This window comes from Pistacia vera, unplaced genomic scaffold (genome assembly GCF_008641045.1).
Source record: "Pistacia vera cultivar Batoury unplaced genomic scaffold, PisVer_v2 Contig554, whole genome shotgun sequence".
NCBI lineage: Eukaryota > Viridiplantae > Streptophyta > Magnoliopsida > Sapindales > Anacardiaceae > Pistacia > Pistacia vera.
The window spans coordinates 31908-52454 of NW_022196395.1; the positions used below are offsets into that span (position 1 = coordinate 31908).

At 37.5% G+C, this 20547-nt stretch overlaps 3 protein-coding genes across 3 annotated transcripts; 2 read left to right on the plus strand and 1 right to left on the minus strand.

Moving 5' to 3' along the window:
• Nucleotides 1-2278: 2278 nt before the first annotated feature.
• Nucleotides 2279-13237, plus strand: LOC116108122. Its single transcript, XM_031394403.1, has 13 exons — nucleotides 2279-2534; nucleotides 2614-2831; nucleotides 3136-3692; nucleotides 3854-4685; nucleotides 5791-5860; nucleotides 7823-7914; nucleotides 8096-8169; nucleotides 8489-8563; nucleotides 8662-8965; nucleotides 10835-10952; nucleotides 11039-11256; nucleotides 11416-11969; nucleotides 12166-13237. Exons 1-13 carry the CDS (start codon nucleotides 2381-2383, stop codon nucleotides 12998-13000), a joined length of 4101 nt encoding a protein of 1366 aa, XP_031250263.1. The 5' UTR covers nucleotides 2279-2380; the 3' UTR covers nucleotides 13001-13237.
• A 141-nt stretch (nucleotides 13238-13378) lies between these two features.
• LOC116108121 lies at nucleotides 13379-14222 on the plus strand. The gene is made up of 2 exons (XM_031394401.1): nucleotides 13379-13561; nucleotides 13692-14222. The coding sequence occupies exons 1-2, from the start codon at nucleotides 13528-13530 to the stop codon at nucleotides 14144-14146; spliced, it is 489 nt and encodes a 162-aa protein (XP_031250261.1). The 5' UTR covers nucleotides 13379-13527; the 3' UTR covers nucleotides 14147-14222.
• A 2548-nt stretch (nucleotides 14223-16770) lies between these two features.
• On the minus strand, nucleotides 16771-18622 carry LOC116108127 (protein OCTOPUS-like). Its single transcript, XM_031394406.1, has one exon. The coding sequence runs from the start codon at nucleotides 18508-18510 to the stop codon at nucleotides 16924-16926; it is 1587 nt and encodes a 528-aa protein (XP_031250266.1). The 5' UTR covers nucleotides 18511-18622; the 3' UTR covers nucleotides 16771-16923.
• Between the last annotated feature and the right edge of the window lie 1925 nt (nucleotides 18623-20547).

Consider the following 20547-nt stretch of genomic DNA (forward strand, 5'->3'; position numbering starts at 1 on the left):
GGTGGAGTGGTAAAGGCTTGGGTCAAAGATCGAATCATAAGAATGGTTGCTATTATTATTGGTCACAAATCGTAAGGTTTGCCCTTCTTTAGAAGCTTTGTTCAGGATTAAGAGATTAGTCGAAGTATACGTAAACTGGCCCTGACACATCAATAAAAAAAAAAATATATTGGCATTGGAATTACAAACTGTACCCATTTTTTATTTTTTATTTGTGATGATATATTGAAATTAGAAAAAGTAAGAAAATATTTTATAAAGCTATTTTAGAGTAGGCCTCGGCATTACTAGCATGTATCGGCGGAGTTTGTGTTGTTTAAAAATCAGTGTTACAGTCAAACTCTATAAGAATTTGTTTGTCGTAGCTGTTTGGTTAATGAGAAAGTGAGAGAAAGTTTAGGGAATTCTAAAGAGGAACCCCATACCTAACTTGCACTCTTTGCAAAATGAGATAAATGCTCCTTACAACTTTTGATATTCAGGTTAATATCGAAGTTTGAACGGACAACTTGAGTTGAATGAGAAAGATGAAGAAGGGACAAAGGCTAGCAGACAATTGCCCGGCAATGGCAACCATACGAACAGTACAAAACTTAAAAAACAAATGAACAGGTACCTTTCCTTATAAAAATATCCTGTCATTTTGGAGAAGGATTCAAGCTCGCCTTTTCTCTTGTTCACACTTGGCTTATCACCAAGTTAATTAAAGCTTTAAATCATATGATTCCAATTGCTAATTTTCTCCATTGGGACGGTAGATTCTTCCTGTCATTATCATAGAATTTTTCTTCAAAAACTGCCACAGATCTTGACTATATAAACAATGGTATTTGATGGTATTCTTGTACGGACGTTCACACTATTTTATGTCCAAAATTGGTCACTGTAACCACCCAACGTCACGGAGATCTGAATTGACAAACGAGTGAGAACGGTGTTTCCCATATAATAAGAACAAAATTCAATCAGTTTGAACTTTAGAGTCGACTTTGTCACAAATCATATATAGCTGAAGAAGCAGCTCAAACTGAGCTGGCGGGTTGTTATTAGTATTTAATAAACAACTCAGAGTTAAGGGTCTTTCATTCTCAAAGGAGGGAAAGAACAGAGGGGCTTGCATCAGTTCACTGGGGACTTAATTATAATACAAGGTTAGAATTATGATGAGTACAGATTTTTTTGTTTATTTATTTTTGGGTACTTTCTTTTAGGGAAGTTATTAATCTGACTCGTGATATTCTTTTGTGTTATTAAAAACCAAATTTCTGCAGCTTTCTTCTTGCTTGCTTTCTGTGAATCTGCTAAACTTTGCCTAGGCAGTATCAGTATGATCTTTCATATGTGTTTTCTTAGATTCTGCTCTGTCGTAACAGTTTTGAAACAATAAATTTTACAGTTTTATAAGAAAAAGTGTGATTGAATATAGACTTGTTTTTTTTTAAATCACCAGGTATCCGGATTAGCTTACACATATCTCACAACTAATCTCTAAGGCTTTGGATATATCAATCAGATAAGAATTCTAGTGACCACCCCTATTAGTATCTAGAGAAATTCGAACTCAGGAGCTTATAGATATTCCTTTTGCTCTTTTATTATAGGTCACCAGGTGCTGATTGACAGAATATACTCTTTACCAGGCAAATAGTGAACAAAAGAGACAAACTATCTGAAACCATGTATAGTAGTATCTTCTTATTCAAATTCAATGGTGAAGTTGCTGATCTGAAAATTAAATATGATTATTGTACATAGAAATAATGGTAAGACTTGTAAAACATAAAAATGGGAGATACTGAAATTAGCAGCCCACAAACCAGACTTTCAAATTTTTATAGGACAATTATTTCTTCTTTATGGAAAGCGAAAAGGTTGACCTGAGCACTGACTTTACACTTGGTTTGCAAATCTTCAACTCTGCGTGCTGTATCTATAACTTGCACCGGATGACAAAACAAACTCTCTTTCCATTATTACACATTTTTCCATGTCCTATGTAGTAAACCAGTCAACACTTTAGCCAAGCAACCCCACGTTCATTTGTATTTTTATATAATTTTCCTGTTAACAGATCAGACCATAAAAGATTAAACAATTGTTGGGTCCATTTCAGTGGCTACTAGCCTGTCGCTATCTAGTATTGAGTGTTGGCTAATCCCATTGACTCTCTATAGTGTTTCACTAGCAAATTATGCAGCTCCCATGCTCACATCACAAGCCACTGTAGGAGGAAAAGTTATTATTTGTCTTAAGCTTTAATTTGAAGTAGATGGTTGTTCTTAATCGCTGATTTAAGTTGTTTGAACCTGGAAATAATTGGGTTGAAGTCTAATTTTCAATAGAAACATAAACAAGCCAACACACAAGTCACTGAGAAGCCATGGGGGAAGATGATTCTAACCCAAAAGATGGAACTTTAAGCAAATTGGAGGTGGAAGATGACAATTTTACGAAGGATGGGACCGTAGATTTCAGGGGAAATCCAGCTAATAAGAAGGAAACTGGAACCTGGAAGGCCTGCCCCTTCATTTTAGGTACTCGTTATTTATATTTATGATACTGAATCTGGTTGAGGAAAGAATATGCTAACAAGTTTTAGCTTTTGATTGACAGGAAATGAGTGTGCTGAAAGATTGGCTTACTATGGGATGGGTACTAATCTGGTGCTGTACTTCAAGCATTGTCTAAAACTGAGCAGTGCTAATGCTACTAAAACCAATTCGGACTGGGGTGGAACATGCTACATCACACCATTGATTGGGGCATTTCTAGCTGATGCATATCTCGGAAGATTTTGGACAATTGCCATTTTCTCAATCATTTATGTTTTTGTAAGTTTGACTCAACTGACACTAGCATCTTGCTGCTTAGATACTTAAAACTCTTCTGGTTGTTCGACATTAAGTTGAATGAATTTAGTTTCAACTAATTAAAATGACTCCAAGAAATATGATTTGAAACGATGACGTTTTGCCTCTATCGATTCATATTGTTGGATGCATATTTAATCAAATTAATCGGGTCTTAGAATTATTTTTAGTAAATAAGTTCTCCTAATGTTTTAACCTGAGCTTTAGTAGCAAGCTTTTTTTTAATCTATGTTATTAGTAAACAATGGAAGTTTTGATTTCACAGGGGATGACATTCCTAACATTGACAGCATCAGTACCTGGCCTAAAGCCAACATGTGATACATATGGTAATTGCCATGCAACAGAAGCACAAAAGGCAGCATGCTATGTGGCACTCTACATGATAGCACTCGGCACTGGTGGGATTAAGCCTTGTGTCTCATCCTATGGAGCAGATCAGTTTGATGATGCTGATGAGGTTGAGAAGAAGCACAAGGGCTCTTTCTTCAACTGGTTTTATTTTTCGATCAATATTGGTGCTCTTGTTGCTGCTTCCTTGCTTGTCTGGATACAAGATAATGTGGGTTGGGGATTGGGTTTCGGAATTCCAGCAGTAGCCATGGCAATTGCTGTTATAACTTTCTTTTCAGGTAGTCGATTGTACAGGAACCAAAAACCTGGAGGCAGCCCTCTCACTCGTCTCTGTCAGGTGGTGGTGGCATCCATAAGGAAATATCAAGTTGAAGTACCAGCTGATAAGTCTCTTTTATATGAGACTACTGATGCAGAGTCCAGTATCACTGGAAGCCGCAAGCTCGATCACACCAAAGATTTAGGTTTGTTTCTGGACTGATTACATATATCAAACACTTGAATAGACTAGAAGCAGATGCTGGTTTCCTGTTGGTGTCATTTGCTTTTTCAGATGTACCAAGTAGTAATCTAGTCCTGCGTAAAAGAAGCAAACAAAAGTAACATTTTTTGCATGTTTTGAATTTCAGTTTCTTTGACAAGGCAGCAGTGGAGACACAATCAGACCACATTAAGGGTTCAGTAAGCCCATGGAGACTCTGCACAGTGACCCAAGTTGAGGAGCTAAAAGCTATCATAAGATTGCTTCCTGTATGGGCCACTGGTATTATCTTTGCTACTGTTTACAGTCAGATGAACAATTTATTTACTTTGCAAGGTGATAAAATGAATACACACATTGGGAATTCTAGCTTCGAGATCCCACCTGCATCACTTTCCATCTTTGACACTCTTAGTGTCATCTTTTGGGTTCCAATCTATGACCTAATCATTGTGCCTGTCGCAAGAAAATTCACAGGTCACAAGAATGGCCTAACTCAACTGCAAAGAATGGGCACTGGCCTCTTTATATCCATATTTGCGATGGTGTCAGCCGCAGTTCTAGAGTTCATAAGACTTCGGATGGTGAGAAGACATAACTACTATGAACTTGATGAAATGCCATTGTCAATTTTCTGGCAAGTTCCCCAATATTTCCTCATAGGGTGTGCAGAAGTCTTCACATTTATCGGGCAGTTGGAATTTTTCTATGAACAAGCTCCTGATGCTATGAGGAGTTTATGCTCTGCTCTCTCACTCACCACAGTCGCGCTTGGGAACTACTTGAGCTCATTGCTTGTAACCATTGTTACTGCTATAACAGCAACCAGTGGGAAGTATGGATGGATACCGGATAACTTAAATCATGGTCACATTGATTACTTCTTCTTGCTCTTGGCAGTGCTGAGTGTGTTAAACCTGGGAGTTTTTATATTTGTGTCAAAGTGGTATACATATAAAAAGCCAGTGGGTACTCTTCGTTGATAGTATATCCGGTTCCACTCCATAGTGAAAAACTGATTGTAAATAACTTAAGTCTGTTTAAAGAGTCTGCTGCAAAGAAATCAATCTCTTTAAATTTGGAGTCTTTAAATGATGTAACAGTAATAAAGTATATGTTCAAAATTAAAGCAAATCCATTATCCCAGTGTATATTGATGATAACAGTTCTTCATACTTATGATTCCATTAAGAACAAATACCTTAAATTAAATATCTACCACAGGTAGAGCAGAATATAGTAATATACATTAAAAATTATATTTGTTGTGCCTAAAAAATTAGGGTTGAAGCGAGCTTACGTCAGCAAGCGTCAATCAGAGTTCAAGAAGACTTTATATCGTCCAGGTGCTGTCATGTCATCCGAAGACAGAAAGAATATTGTTGTCATCAACTTGATAGATTCAAGTTTTGTCTATGATTCCATTAAGGACAAATACCTTAAATTAAATATCTACCACAGGCCACAGGTAAAGCAGAATATAGTACTATGCATTAAAAAGTATATTTGTTGTGCTTAAAAAAAATTAAGGTTAACGTGAGCTTACATCAGTAAGTATCAATCAAAGTTCAGGAAGATTTTATGTCTTTCAAGAGCTATCATGTCGTCTGAAGATAAAAAGAATATTGTTGTCATCAACTTGGTAGATTCAAGTTTTGTTTATGGATGAATAAGAGTCGCACATTTGTTCAAGCCTCACGTGATTTAATGATATCTCTTGTATAGTCAGTAATGAGAAACAAGGTAGAAATTGTACGATACTTATTTACTTGTAGACTTATAATCATTATTTTGAATATTTCTATTATAAATAGAGGATTTTTACTCTCATTTTTAAGATTTTAATAGCAAAAATTATATTCTAATTATATCTCAACTCACTCTACGTGATCTGGTTATAAAATCTCATATATACAAAAACAATAAACATAATATTCGTTTTGAATATCCAAACTACTTCACATATGCAAATTGTTATTGATAAAATCAATCATCAACAATATTAAAAAGGGTCTTGACGTCTGAATTTTGTCGGTATGTAAGAGTTAATAAATGCTACTTGGTGCATTATTTGATTTTGTCCAGGCTTCTGCTCCAGGAAAGTTAGGTGTTGATATAAACTACGGGAAAACAATAAGCAGAGCAAAGACACAAGGTTAAATTTCAATACCAGATCGGTAAAACGTCTATACTTAGTGAGGCAATCCACAAGTAATTAACAAGACTAGAATAAGATGTGACAAAACCGTTGTATCTTGAAACTGGGAGATCAATACAGAACTCCAAAGGGATGATATCATTCAGATTTGTCTAATGAACAAAACAATGTAGCAGAAAACATTTTCTCCTTACTTTATGCGAACTCAGTCCATCATGTATGATATGGTCCAAACGTCATGTAGAAGCACAATCTCTCTCTCTCTCTCCTCTCTTTATATAATATTATATATTGGGGATAAAGCAGCTTGTTTGAGCTAAGCATAAAACTGAAGCAGCCAAACTCTTAGATTATTGCTCTCAGTATCTAACACTAGCTGGTTCAATTCACAGATGGGTAAAAAGCCCTTTTATTTCAAGGTATTTGAATTTAGAAGTAGCATTTGAAGTTGCCTGCACCTTCCGTGTAGATAGTTTATTTTCTTCAACAACTGCATTCAATTTAGTAGGAGAGTTGTTCGAATGCATCTAAATGTAGTTTTTTTTTTTACTTTTAGCTCTAACTTGAAGTTGTTTGCTTGCCCTGGATTGTGACTTGTAGCTATTGACAAAGAATATTGTTGATCTGGTGCATTCCATTCACATATCCCTTTCTCTTCCCTATTATAAGTCAAACTTTAAGCAACACATTTCCTGTTCTTGTTACTTTTTTCCACATTGAAGATTACTGTTGGTCCATTTTGTGGCTGTGAATCTATGCGTTGATGATATATGAATTGTGGTGGCGGTAGTGTGTGTATTAGTACTTGAGCAAGATCTGCTCCTTTCCTTTACAAACTTTACTTCTGGACAAACAGCTTCCTGGATGCATCGCATAAACTTTGAAGGATCAGGTTAGATGATTTCGTCTTCGCAATTAGTTATTGTGTGTTTGAGTGGGTGGTCTCTTTGGAAGTATTATTTCTGGAACTTTAAATTCCTTCAAAATTCTATTTAGTTCATCAAATTACATCTTCTGACTGGTATTGATATCCTACAGCTTCACATTAGATTGAATTTCTTGGTTCTGATTCCTGATGTCCAGACTTATAGTCCCAGTAGCAGGAAAAAAGTTCTTCTGAAATTTGTTTTTTTTCCTTCGGTTAAGCAAACTATGCAACTGTTTGCTTCAATTAGAGCAAATAATCACTGCTTATCAATTTTTCCAGTCTTATCCATAACAGAAAATTGTTAGCAGTAAGAAAACGCATTAGGAGGCTTCTGTTCAAGTACTCTATGACATTCTTATCTTTTTGGATAAAGTGAACGGACTAACTGTCTTTCTGTAGGGTACTAATAGTGCATCCTCAAGTTTTGCAGTTTCAGAGTAGATCCCAGATAGAAAGTAAGCAAGTATTATAACTATTTTAAAAGCCATGGAAAAGACGATACTTACACGAAGGATGGGACAGTAGACTACAAGGAAATCCGGCCAACAAGAAGAAAACTGGAACTTGGAAGGCCTGCCCCTACATTCTAGGTATCTGTACTTAGTCATCTTGTAACAGAAACTCTGAATTGATAAAAATTAAGATGTTCATAAGTTTAACTTAATCAACAGGAACTGATGTTGTGAAAGATTGGCTTATGGATGAGCACCAACCTTGTACTTTATTTCAAGCATCGTTTAAATCAGCATAACACAACTGCTGCAATAATGTCTCAAATTGGGGTGGACATGCTACATTACTCCGCTAATTGGAGCATTTAGCTGATGTTATCTGGAAGATATTGGACGATTGCCTGTTTCTCAAGCATTATGAATGTAAGTTTCACTCACATTGAACTCAAATATTTTTAGTTTACGTCATATTAAGTATTTACTGGTGAAGCTATAACTGTGTTCATATTATAATGGGATCTCAAATATGCTTTTCACTGTGTTCTATGTCTAAATACTACAATGTTCATTTTCACACAGGGAATGACTCTGTTGACACTCTCAGCATCTGTTTCTGGCCTCAAGCCAACTGTTATACAAAAGAGAAGTGTCAGCAACAGACACAAAGCGCAGTGTGCTCTCACACTTACCTGATGCTCTAGGCACTGGAGGGATTAGCCTTGTGTCTCATCATATGGGGCTGATCATTTGATGATGCTGACGATTCTGAGAAGAAGAGCAAGAGTTCTTTCTTCAATTGGTTCTATTCTCGATCAACATTGGTGCTCTTAGCTTTTGCTGGTATGGATACAGATAATGTGGGCTGGGGATGGGGTTTCGGAATCCAGCAGTGGCCATGGCAATAGCAGTGCTGAGCTTCTTTTCAGGTACTCGGCTTTACAGGAACCAAAAACCTGGAGGCAGCCCTCTCACACGCATCTGTCAGGGTGTGGTGCATCATTTAGGAACTACCAGTTAAAGTTCCTGAAGACAAGTCTCTGTGTAGAGACTGCAGATGCAGAATCCAATATCAAGGAAGTCGAAGCTTGATCACACAAGATCTTCGGTTAGTATCACAACTTCTACCTGAAAGAGTCAGTATGCATTTGCTTACAAATTGTTCAAATTGAACAGTTATGATGCTTTTAACCATATGCAAATGGTTGGCTTGTATCAGAAAACTCTTCTGTTGTTCTTAATCTGCAGTTTCTTCGATAAGGCAGCACAGTGGAACACAACTGATGATACTAAGGGCCATACAACCCATGGAAACTCTGCACTGTGAATCAAGTTGAAGAGCTAAAGCTATCTACGAGCTCCCAATATGGGCTGGTATCATTTCAACAGTGTATAATCAGATGGGGGTACCTTATTTGCAGGGTGCAGCTATGGATACTCGTGTTGGCTCCTCTAGCTTCAAGATCCCCCAGCATCACTCCATCTTTGACACCCTCAGTGTCATTTTTTGGGTCCCAGTATATGACAGAATCATTGTCCCAGTTACCAGAAAATCACCGGTCACAAAAATGGGAACTCAGCTCCAGGGATGGGCATTGGCCTCTTATATCCATATTTGCCATGATAGCTGCAGCAACATTAGAAATAGTAAGACTTGGAATTGTGAGAGAGCACAATTATTACGAGCTTGAGGAAGTTCCATTTCAATATTTTGGCAAGTTCACAGTATTCATATAGGATGTGCAGAAGTGTTCACATCATTGGACAACTGGAGTTCTTCTATGAACAAGCGCCAGACGCCATGAGAAGCCTAGCTCCGCACTCTCTCTGACAACTAATGCATTAGGGAACTACTTGAGCTCTTGCTTGTAACAATTGTGACCCGTATAAGTACCAGAAATGGAAAGCTTGGATGGATACCAGATAATCTGAACTATGGGACCCTCGATTACTTCTTCTGGCTATTGGCAGTGCTGAGTGTGCTAATTAGGTGCTTTCTCTTGGTTGCAAAGTGGTAACATATAAAAGGCCAGTGGGAACTCTGCGTTGATAAAAAGATCTAAGCTTCTAACTCTGGTAATTGAAGCAGCAATTCGTAAAGGGTTAAAGATATAGGTCCCTCAGGGGAATGAATATGTGTGTGTTCTTAAAAATTGTAATAGCAAGTATGAATAGGTAGTCAAACAAGGATAGCAATTGGCCCAAAATTACTTGCTTTTTCTATTTAGTTCAAGATCATAAACATTAAAATTATTTATTTAATATCTAATACCATTCCAGTAATGTAAATAATCTTAGAAGGCCAGTTCAGCTGATTGTAAATAAGTTCAGTCTGTTCAAACACTTCTGCTCTAAGAAAGCTATCTGTTTAATATGGGTGAAAGCATGTTCAATTTTGAAACGCAAACCGTTCTGGGGCCAAACAGATAAAGCATTTTTAAGGTTGTAAATTTGTTTTTGATAGCCTGTGCAGAAGGTCCAAAGGGATCATCACATCATTCAAGTTTGTCCAAGCAGAAATCAGTCATGATATGGCCCATATGTTGGGTAGATGCATAACCCCAGTCCCAATTCATTCATGGATAGCATAGTTTATCATACAATATTGTGAGTTGTGACATAATAACCAATTGGATTCGCAGTCTTTATACAGATTATATTGTCGGCAAAGCAGCCAAACTCTTTGGTCATTATCTGAACACAAGTTTGTCCCATTCACAGATATGGTTAAATCCCCTTTTGTTTCAAGGTATTCGAATTTAGAAGCAGCATTTGAAGTTGCCTGTACATCTTCTCGCTACATATATTTCATGTTCTCTTCAAAAACTGCATTCATGTTTAGCAGGATAATTGTTCATTTGGATCTTGATATAGTTTTCTCTTTAACATTCACTCTTGTTTATATGTATATATTGTCTTTGCAAAACTGTCTTCTACATATTAAAGCAAAACTCAAGCTCACAATATCAAGAAGGTCCAACCTTAGATTCTCCAGTTCAGAACAAGGTTGAAATTTTATGTTTGCCTTGGATGTGACTTGTGCTTATTTACAAAAAATAATTGTTCTTATCTGCATGTGCCTTACTATTCAGACTTTTTAAGCAACTCATCTACTGTTACTTTTTCTACACTGAAGATTACAGTAGAGTTATATATTTGTGGCTGTGAAGCTATGATTTAAAAGATAATACTAAATCGTGGTGAATCTAGTGTGTGCCATTAGTACTCGAGCAAGATTTGCTCCTTTTCTTTACAGACTTCTGAGACAAACTGCTTCCTGGATGCATCACATAAACTTGTGAAGGATTAGGTTAGACGGTTTCCAGTCTTGCTCAATCAGTTCTAGTTATTTGACTGTGAACTGTACTCCCTTTGAAAATTTTCTGAAAATTATTTTTTAGTAATTGTTTTTTCTATTTCAAGGTAGTGAAATATCTTAGTCCCTTCAAAGACCTGCCCATGTTGTTTGCCAGGTTTCTAACTTCTATGACATTCTACCATTTTGGGTAAAGTGAATGGTGTAACAGTTGTTTTTGTAGTGTACTAGTAGCTCAGTTTTGCAGTTTTTAGAGTATATTTCAACAAAGAGTATAAGCAAGCATAGCTATGGAAAAGGATGCTACTTACACGAAGGATGGGACAGTAGATTACCATGGAAATCCGTCCAACAAGAAGGAAACTGGAACTTGGAAGGCCTGCCCCTACATTCTAGGTACCTGTACTTAGACATCTTGTAAAAAACTGCTGAATCTGAAATGAAAATTTAGATGTTCATGAGTTTTAGCATTAATCAAACAGGAACCGAGTGTTGTGAAAGATTGGCATACTATGGGATGAGCTCCAACCTTGTTCTTTATTTCAAGCATCGTTTAAATCAGCATAATACAAGTGCTGCTAATAATGTCTCAAATTGGGGTGGAACATGCTACATTACACCTTTAATTGGAGCTTTTCTAGCTGATGCTTATCTAGGAAGATATTGGACGATTGCCTGTTTCTCAAGCATTTATTTGATTGTAAGTTTCACTCACATTGAACACAAATCTTTTGTAGCTTACACCCATATTTAAAATAGAAAAAAAATAAAACTATGCTTAATAACTACTTTGAGGAATTCAGAATATGCTTCTCACTCTGTTAAATGTGTACTTGCTAAAATTTTCATTTCTACACAGGGAATGACTCTGTTGACACTATCAGCATCTGTTTCTGGCCTCAAGCCAACATGTTATGCAAAAGATAAGTGTCAAGCAACAGATACACAAAGCGCAGTGTGCTTCATAGCACTTTACCAGATAGCTCTAGGAGCTGGAGGGATTCAGCCTTGTGTCTCATCATACGGAGCTGATCAATTTGATGATGCTGACGATTCTGAGAAGAAAAGCAAGAGTTCTTTCTTCAATTGGTTCTATTTCTCGATCAACATTGGTGCTCTTCTTTCTTTTTCTTTGCTGGTATGGATACAAGATAATGTGGGCTTCGGATGGGGTTTCGGTATCTCAGCAGTGGCCATGGCAATAGCAGTGCTGAGCTTCTTTTCAGGTACTCGGCTTTACAGGAACCAAAAACCTGGAGGCAGCCCTCTCACACGCATCTGTCAGGTTGTGGTGGCATCATTTAGGAAGTACAAAGTTATAGTTCCAGCAGACAAATCTCTCTTGTATGAGACTGCAAATGCAGAATCCAATATCAAAGGAAGCCGCAAGCTTGATCACACAAATGATCTTAGGTTAGTGTCTCAACTTCCTACTTGAAAGTAAATCAGAGTCAGTGAGCAAGAAATTAGAGAATTAATATTTACTACTCCTTTCTCCAGTATGCATTAGCTTAGAAATTTGTTCAAATGGAACATTGATGATGCTTCTTTCTATATTCAAATTATTAGCCCTTGTTTCAGTCACCCTTCTATTGTTCGTAATCTGCAGTTTCTTCGATAAGGCAGCAGTGGAGACACAATCTGATCATGCTAAGTGCACAAACAACCCATGGAATCTCTGCACTGTGACTCAAGTTGAAGAAACAAAAGCTATTATACGTTTGCTCCCAATATGGGCCTCTGGAATCATCTTTTCCACAGTGTATAATCAGATGGGAACTTTATTTATATTGCAGGGTGCATCTATGGATACTCGTGTTGGTTCCTCTAGCTTCAAGATCCCACCAGCATCACTCTCCATCTTTGACACCCTCAGTGTCATCTTTTGGGTCCCAGTATATGACAGAATCATTGTCCCAGTTACCAGAAAAGTCACCGGTCACAAAAATGGCCTAACTCAGCTCCAGCGGATGGGCATTGGCCTCTTCATATCCATATTTGCCATGATAGCTGCAGCAACATTAGAAATAGTAAGACTTGGAATTGTGAGGAGACACAATTATTACGAGCTTGAGGAAGTTCCCATTTCAATATTTTGGCAAGTTCCACAGTATTTCATTATAGGATGTGCAGAAGTGTTCACATTCATTGGACAACTGGAGTTCTTCTATGAACAAGCGCCAGACGCCATGAGAAGCCTGAGCTCAGCACTCTCTCTGACAACTAATGCATTAGGGAACTACTTGAGCTCTTTGCTTGTAACAATTGTGACCCGTATAAGTACCAGAAATGGAAAGCTTGGATGGATACCAGATAATCTGAACTATGGCCACCTCGATTACTTCTTCTGGCTATTGGCAATGCTGAGTGTGCTAAATTTAGGTGCTTTTCTCTTGGTTGCAAAGTGGTATACATATAAAAGGCCAGTGGGAACTCTGCGTTGATCATTTATATCCCAGCTTGTACAAGTCTTCACTACTTCTCTGAGACTCTGAAGTTAACGACGGGAGAAATCCTCTAATGACCACCCTATTAGCAATCGAGGAGAATTGATCTCTTGAATAATACATTCAAGAGTCTTTATCGTCTCACCCAGCCACCCAAGGGTTGTTTGAGTCCAAAATTAATTTTTTTAAATTCTATTTATTTCAAGATCATAAACACTAAAAGTATTTATTTAATTCATAATTTATATGCACAATCTCAATTATATATAAGTGGGGATTGAATGTTAATTTATTTTTATTTTTTTTACCAAGTAAATTTTTTTATTTTTCTTCTATTTATTTAAATTTTATTAAAGTAAAGGGTCATCGGCCCAAAACTGCCAAGATAGCGGCCCAGATCTTCATCAATTACCTGTCACATTACATTTTAGAAACTCTAAAGCCTCTGCGCTGAATTTGGCCATAGTCGTCTTATCAAGCCATCGTACCACAAATTTGATCAACAAATTTCATCTCCATACAAAATGGTTCGCAAGGGATTTCAACAAGCCAAAACAGGTAAAACCCAGAACGCAACAATCTTGAAAATGTCCTATACTTGATTATTTCTACGCATTGGTTTATTTTAGGAAGTGGCCTCCTAACTGTTCGATAAAATGTCTGAATCAAAAACTGTGAAACTTTTCAGGTTTTGAATTGCTGAAGTCATTCGATGCCAACAAGTATTTGAAGAAAATAGGCTTAGGTAGAGAAGACTATCACTTCTGGAAGCAAGTTGGCAAGGCTCTACTGTGCACCTACACGCTATTTGGTGTTGCGTGGGTCTTCAACGAGACTTCACCACTGGGTTGGTGGACGCTTAAGCCTAGACCAAAGGAAGAGAAAGAGTTAGCCCATCTCTACGAGAGGCTGCAGTTTCCGTACCCAGGTGACACAGAAGCGATGGAGGAGTTTATAAGAAAGGGTGGCATGATTGGGTCTGTTTTTGGACCAAAAGGAAACATTGAATCTGAGAGGGAAGTGAATAACTATCAAAAGATGTTGCAGGACCAAAAGTTTAATCAAGAAACTCAAAAATTGTGGCTCAGGATGAGGAATGAGGTCATTCAAGAGCTTCAAGAGCAGGGATATGATGTTGAATGAGTGTTTTTTATCCCATGATTTGAATGCCCTGAAATGTTTGATTTTAGATTTTTGAGGTTTTTGAGCTGATAATTCTGTATCAACCGCTGGTTTATAATGAACAATACAAAAGAGAATTAAGAACTTCTTGTTGCAGTACAAACATTCCTGGGTGGTTTAGCTTACTCTTTCTTCCAAATATTTTTTAACATTGTTAGATCAACAATTATGAACGGTTTATAATATTAAACTAAATAATCATTTTCTAGTGTGGATGTTATTATCTACATCAATGTTCTGAAAACCGAATCGGACCGTCTGGTCGGACCGATTCGACCGGGAGCCGACGGTATCTCCGGTCTGGTATCTTTTAAAAACCGGCATTTTTAGTTAAATCGGATTGAGCCGCAGTTGGACGGGCGGAATAGTGTCGAGTCGCGGTCCAATCGTAACTCAATCCTGCTGGATTCCAGCATCGTTTGACGGAGAAAACACCCCCATTCGACTTGACGACATCTCCATGACAAAACCCATCCATTTTCAGAAGCCTTCGTCGTTCGCCGTCCATCTAAAGTTCATGTGACCGTCAGACTTCGTTCTTAATTCCGAGAATTTTCGACGCCGATGGAACTCCCTAACACTACCATCAGATTCGTCGAAACCTATACATCAAAAGCCCCATGATTCCAACTTCGATTAGCCGTCGATCGTCGCTGTCGCCACCACTCACCAGTCTCTTTGCGCAACAGGGGTGTTTTAGACAGATTTCAAACCTTAAGGGAGTATTATAGGGGTGTTTTTGATGAATTTCAAACATTTAGGGACTAAAATTTTTTTATAGAATACGGTCCAACAGACCGATCCAACCGATCAAACCAAAAACCGGACCCTTGAACGGGTCATAGTCTAGTCCGATTTTCGGAACATTGATCTGCATTATAAAAGTATGTGGATTAATGCTAATAGGGTGACGACCGGAGTTCTTATCCGACCTATAGTTCCATAGTCCCGAAAGATTAGTTGAAATTCGTGTAAACTGGTATGGATACATCCGGCCGTCATGCGGATCAATAACTAGATTCTAGTTAATTACTTTCAGATAATAACTAACTCTAATTCTGGCACTGTAGATTTGAATATAAGATCTGCAGCGGGTATATATATATAATGAACCATATCCAAAACTTGAGTGCTTTTTATTTGCCGACTTGATTCCTTGAAATTGGATATGGTTTTCTATTATAGCAACTGAAGGAAACTGAAGTCACAACCGCTTCTCTATATATAACCATTAATTAAGGAATCAAGCAGCACAGGCAACAAAATTTATTAAGGGTAGAGAAAAAGATGCCACTTCAGGGAGCAGTAGTTTGCAGAGCTATGGGATCCTAAGCAGAAATTTCAATTGAATTGTTTAAGACAAGAAATAAAATAATTCAGCGGACAAGCAATTATTGGCAAATTGTCCCTGGACATATTAAAGGATCCAATGCCAGATCTTACAGAGAGCCTCCTCATAACAGCTAAAAGTAAACGTTAACCAGTAATAAAGTGGAGTAACCGTGGCAGGCTCTTGCTGAAATTATCAAGAGTCCAGAATAATAAAGGCAGCAGCCGAGAACCCTCGTGCCGTCGCCATTATTACACAGGAAGTTAAACGTTTAAAGTAATGTCGCAATTCAATTATTCCAATAATTCCCATATAATTCTACTCCCTGCAGCCTTGTTTCTGCAATGCTGTAAATAGCCTGAAAAGGGCACGGCAAGAGTTAATTGTTGAAAATTACCTGCCTTGGAAGAAGCTTTAATGGTATGTTGGTGGCCCTTCAGACATTGGTATCATGATGAATTGGGGCCTGGGGGGACCTAAAAGTATGATTACAAACCAAAACACACTTTGCATAAGCATGAAGCTGATTACCATTGCAAAATCTAATTCTTAAAACTGAGCTGAATCGCTCTACTGGCATTACATTGTTTAATTCTGGCGCAGTCCAAACTTTTCTGTCCATTGAGGACTAATCAGAAGTCCCAAAAGCAACTGATCAGCCCACAGAATGAAGGATAAGCCGGAAGGAATACACAGCAAGGTGCACTTCCTTCAAGTTCCACCAGAAAAGAGATTACAGACACACTGTTAATATAGTGCTTCATACAATATATATCAGCTTTAATTGGTTGGTGTAGAAACAAATGAGGATTGCTTGGTACAGATTCTGCAACTTGTGAAAACAAAGAGCTGAGACATACAAATTATCTCTTATCTCCAATCATCAATAAATCGAGCAGATTCTTTATGAAACTCTTACAAAGACAGTCACATTCTGGAACTCTAGTTCTGTTGTCATGTTGAGTAAGGCCAGCCTGCACTACCACTACTAATACTGGCAGATAACAGTTTGCATCCTACAATTAGTTCAAAAGATCATAACCTACTGCTGATTTCGGAATTCAAAAACATTCAAAGCTAAACCTAATGTATAACAAGACCCAGAAAACTTCAGCTGCCTATTATATGACTACCCAGTGAACGATTTTGTATGTGAATGAACCAATTGATCTCGTTTTTACATTTGCTAAGCTTCATGGCGAAAGAGCTAAAAATAAATAAATAAATAAAAAAAAATCAACAAATACCAGGAAATTTGAACTGCATTGTCATTACTTATTAAGGAACATGTTAAACACAAAAAGGGAGATAATATGATGTGCTTTTTTATCTATAGAACAAAGAGAAATACGCAGACGCATATCTTTACAACAACAAAATATTCCATTGAAGAACAACTGATGCACCTTTACAAGCCATTCATAGTCATAGATTGCGAATTCTTTACCCTATTTCTTCCAGATTTGCTTCTCCTGTAACTCCTCACTGGTGTCAAGTAGAACCTTAATAAGCCATTATCAAGGTTGTTAGGAGAAAACGCACTACTTCGGTTCCTCTGCAGCAGAATTTCATCTCTTCTCCTCCCACCATTATCTTTAGCTTCAACACCATCCACTGTCAAAGAGTTCCTAGCACTAACACTATAACTCCGAATAAGCTTCTCACTAACAGTCCCATTTGGTTCTCCATTCGCGACTCTTTTAATCTTTTGCCATGACTCAGCTAATGCTCCATCAACCACACGATGCACATTCCCTTCATCTCCACATTTACTTTCACTTCTCTTCTGTATTAAACCCCACATATTCCACACATTGCGCCGCCTCAACGAGTTCTTAAAATTAAACCCCTTTTGACCAACCCCTCCATCTACATAACCAACATTCTTCGAATCAGATTCAACACACTCTGCCCGGTAATCTTTAATCGAATACCAATTGGAATCCCTCAACTCTTTCTCAGTAACCAACAACTTGGCCCCGTGAAACAAACCAACAGTTTCAGGAGACACCTTGGCATTTGATATTGATTTAACCTCATCAACATCAACAAAGCTCGTTCTTTTACCCGAATTACATCTATCAAAACTCCTCCTTCGCCTATGTATATTCAAAGACTCTCCATAATAATCTCTAGTCTGCTCAGATCCACCCGGACTATCCTTATCTCCCTCGTTCCCCGAACTACCCTTCTCCTCAACAACCGCCATTGGCGTTATTAATCTCGGATAAGCTTTGCCTATCAAATAACCATCCCAAGAGGCTCTGGGCTCCTCAAACGAGTACCTCACATTATTATCAACCGATAATCTCGGATCAGTGTCGCAAGATCTTCTTCCGAAATATCCGTACAACCCAATTTCGGACTGAGTTTCTGTCTCTGCTGTTGGCCTCTCAGTGCCCTTATTATTATTATTATTGTCTTCTTCAGTGCTCTGTTTCTTGTTCTTTCGTTGCAGTTGTTTCTGCTTCCATTTTAGTAACTTCTTACTAAAAACTGAAGCCGTCTCCCAAAAACCACTCACGTGACTCTTCTTGCGTTCAAGCTCGAGATCTATGAACTCCTTCATTGACTTGAGCTCGCCTTCATTTTCATCTTCACTCAACGCATCACAAACTTTAATCTCTTCCCCTTCTTCTTCTTCTTTTAACGCGGGTCCCACGCTCGTGGGGCCGTAGATTTTCTTGTTTTTAAATTGGTCGTCTACATGGAAGAGGTTGAAGAGTGTATTGCGGGGCCCAACGTCGCAGGATTTGCGGCGGGGCTCGGAGGCTGAGCCGAAGGCGGAGGCTGCATTTGGGTCGGAGGAGGAGTAAGATTTGGTACGGCGGAGGCGAGGACTTGTAGAGGAGGTGGGAGTGGCGGTGGCGGAGGAATCGATGCTGGAGAGTCGTTCGCAGAGACACGTGGCGCAAAAGCCAGTGATGGGCTTGGTGGTGGGGTGGCGGTGGCACGTGGAGTAGCGGTGGTGAGTTTGCTGTGGCTGGAGAGTCATGGCTACTGGTGGTGAAGAGTAGTCAGTAGTGGTGGGCTCTCATCTCATTTTTAAAGAGAAATGAGAGTTGAGTTGATAAGAGAAGAAATGAAAGCGTTTTTGGCTTTGAAAACGAAACTGGATGAGAAAAAAAAAACCCTGGTTAAACCTCTCCCTGGGACGGAGATTAATTACTTAAATACGTAATTATTAATTAATTTAATTATTTATTTTCCTTGGATTTATTATGAAAAAGAAATAACACGTGATTTATTGATTCAATTAATTTTCTGAAATAAATGATTTTATTCTGAGATCAATGTTTCTTAATATAAAAATAAGTGAAAAATCTTTACAGTTGTTTCCAATTTATAAATTTACGGATGAAGATTGAATTTTGGACAGCGTAACATTTAAAATATTATAAACATATGAATTCTTTTTTATTCTATAGTTTTAATTATTATAAAAGACTTGTAAAATCTTGAATAAAAATATGATGTTAGATTACGTGCAAGCCATGCATTAACGACGAAATAAATTTTAATTATTGTGAATTATTATTATTATTATTAAATTATATTATATTATAATAATAATGATAAAGTTGGTGATGTAATTCTGTTGTGAAATAGAGGAAACTAATAACATGATAATGAGATGTGTTTAGCGTGTTAAAAGTCATTATTTAACCTTAAAAAAGAATGAAACATGCAATAATTGGCATTTCATGATCACATTGCACAATTGAAAAGGGTTAGTGAAATGATCATAAATAAATAAATAAAAGGTTTTATGTACTACTTTTTTTTTTTTTTAATTAAAATATTTGGATGAGTTTATAAATATATACATCAACAAATCTTCGAATGAGATTAACGTAATAAAACATTACCACGGCCCTGCACTTAAATCTTGAGAGTCAGGAGAATTCGAATCTAAAACCGTGCGCTTTAATCATATATCTTAACACTCGTCCTACCATTTGAGCTACCTAAGGGTAGGTATGGACTACCGTTTCCTCTCTAAATTTTTAAAGGACACTATTACATTTACAACTCAATCTCACAAACTTTCTTTCATAACCCTAACGTGGCAGCTCATAATTGGTCAATTCGTAATTGATCCTCCTATTTGCCCAATTGTGAGGTGACTAATTGCGAGTTGTCATGTCAGAGTTGTGAGATTGAGTTGTAAGCTAATCTTGATTGATTTCTAAAAATCGACCAACTTTACGACATTTATGTCATATTTTTAATCACTTATCCTCTCGATATTTTAGAAATTCATGAAAGATTATATTGTATATAAAAAGATTATTAATTTTTCTAAACAATGCGGGCATGTTTGGATTATTATTTCTGCCCATATTCTCAATCCTATTCTCCAAATAATGTTTGACACATTATTCCATAAATATTATCCTATTTTTTTAATTACTTTTAGACCCCATAAAGTTATTAATTTCATTAAATACACCCTAAAAAAAGGTTTAAAAATTAGCAAAAACACCCCCGTAACCCATACTTGCCAAATTCCAGCAACCACCATCGGTGGTAACCAGAATCTATACAACGGTCTACCTGCCAACCAGAAATGGCTGGAAGTTCATCGATCTGGCCTTTTCTGGCCAGATCCACCACGGATCTGGCCGTGAACGACAACCGTTGTTGATCGAAAACGACGGCCAAAGATGGCCGTCATTTTGGCCTTTTTCGGCCGTTGTGGCCACAGCAAGCCGTAGATCTGGTCTTTTTCGACCAGATCCATGGTGGATCTGGCTGGAAAAGGCCATAACGATGTGTTACGACACATATCCAATCGGTCTGTGTCGTAACGTGATTTTCTTGTCAGATTCCGATGGTGGTAGCTAGAATCTGGCATTGCAGGTGGTGAGGGTGTTTCTGTCATTTTATATATTAGGGTATTTAATTAAATCAACAAACCTGGGGTTTTTTCATAAATTTTTAAATTTTACCTCGTAATACTCCCCTATCCAGCTACCTAATGTTATTTCTAAAATCCTATCCAAAATAATAAACTAAATACACCCGCTAT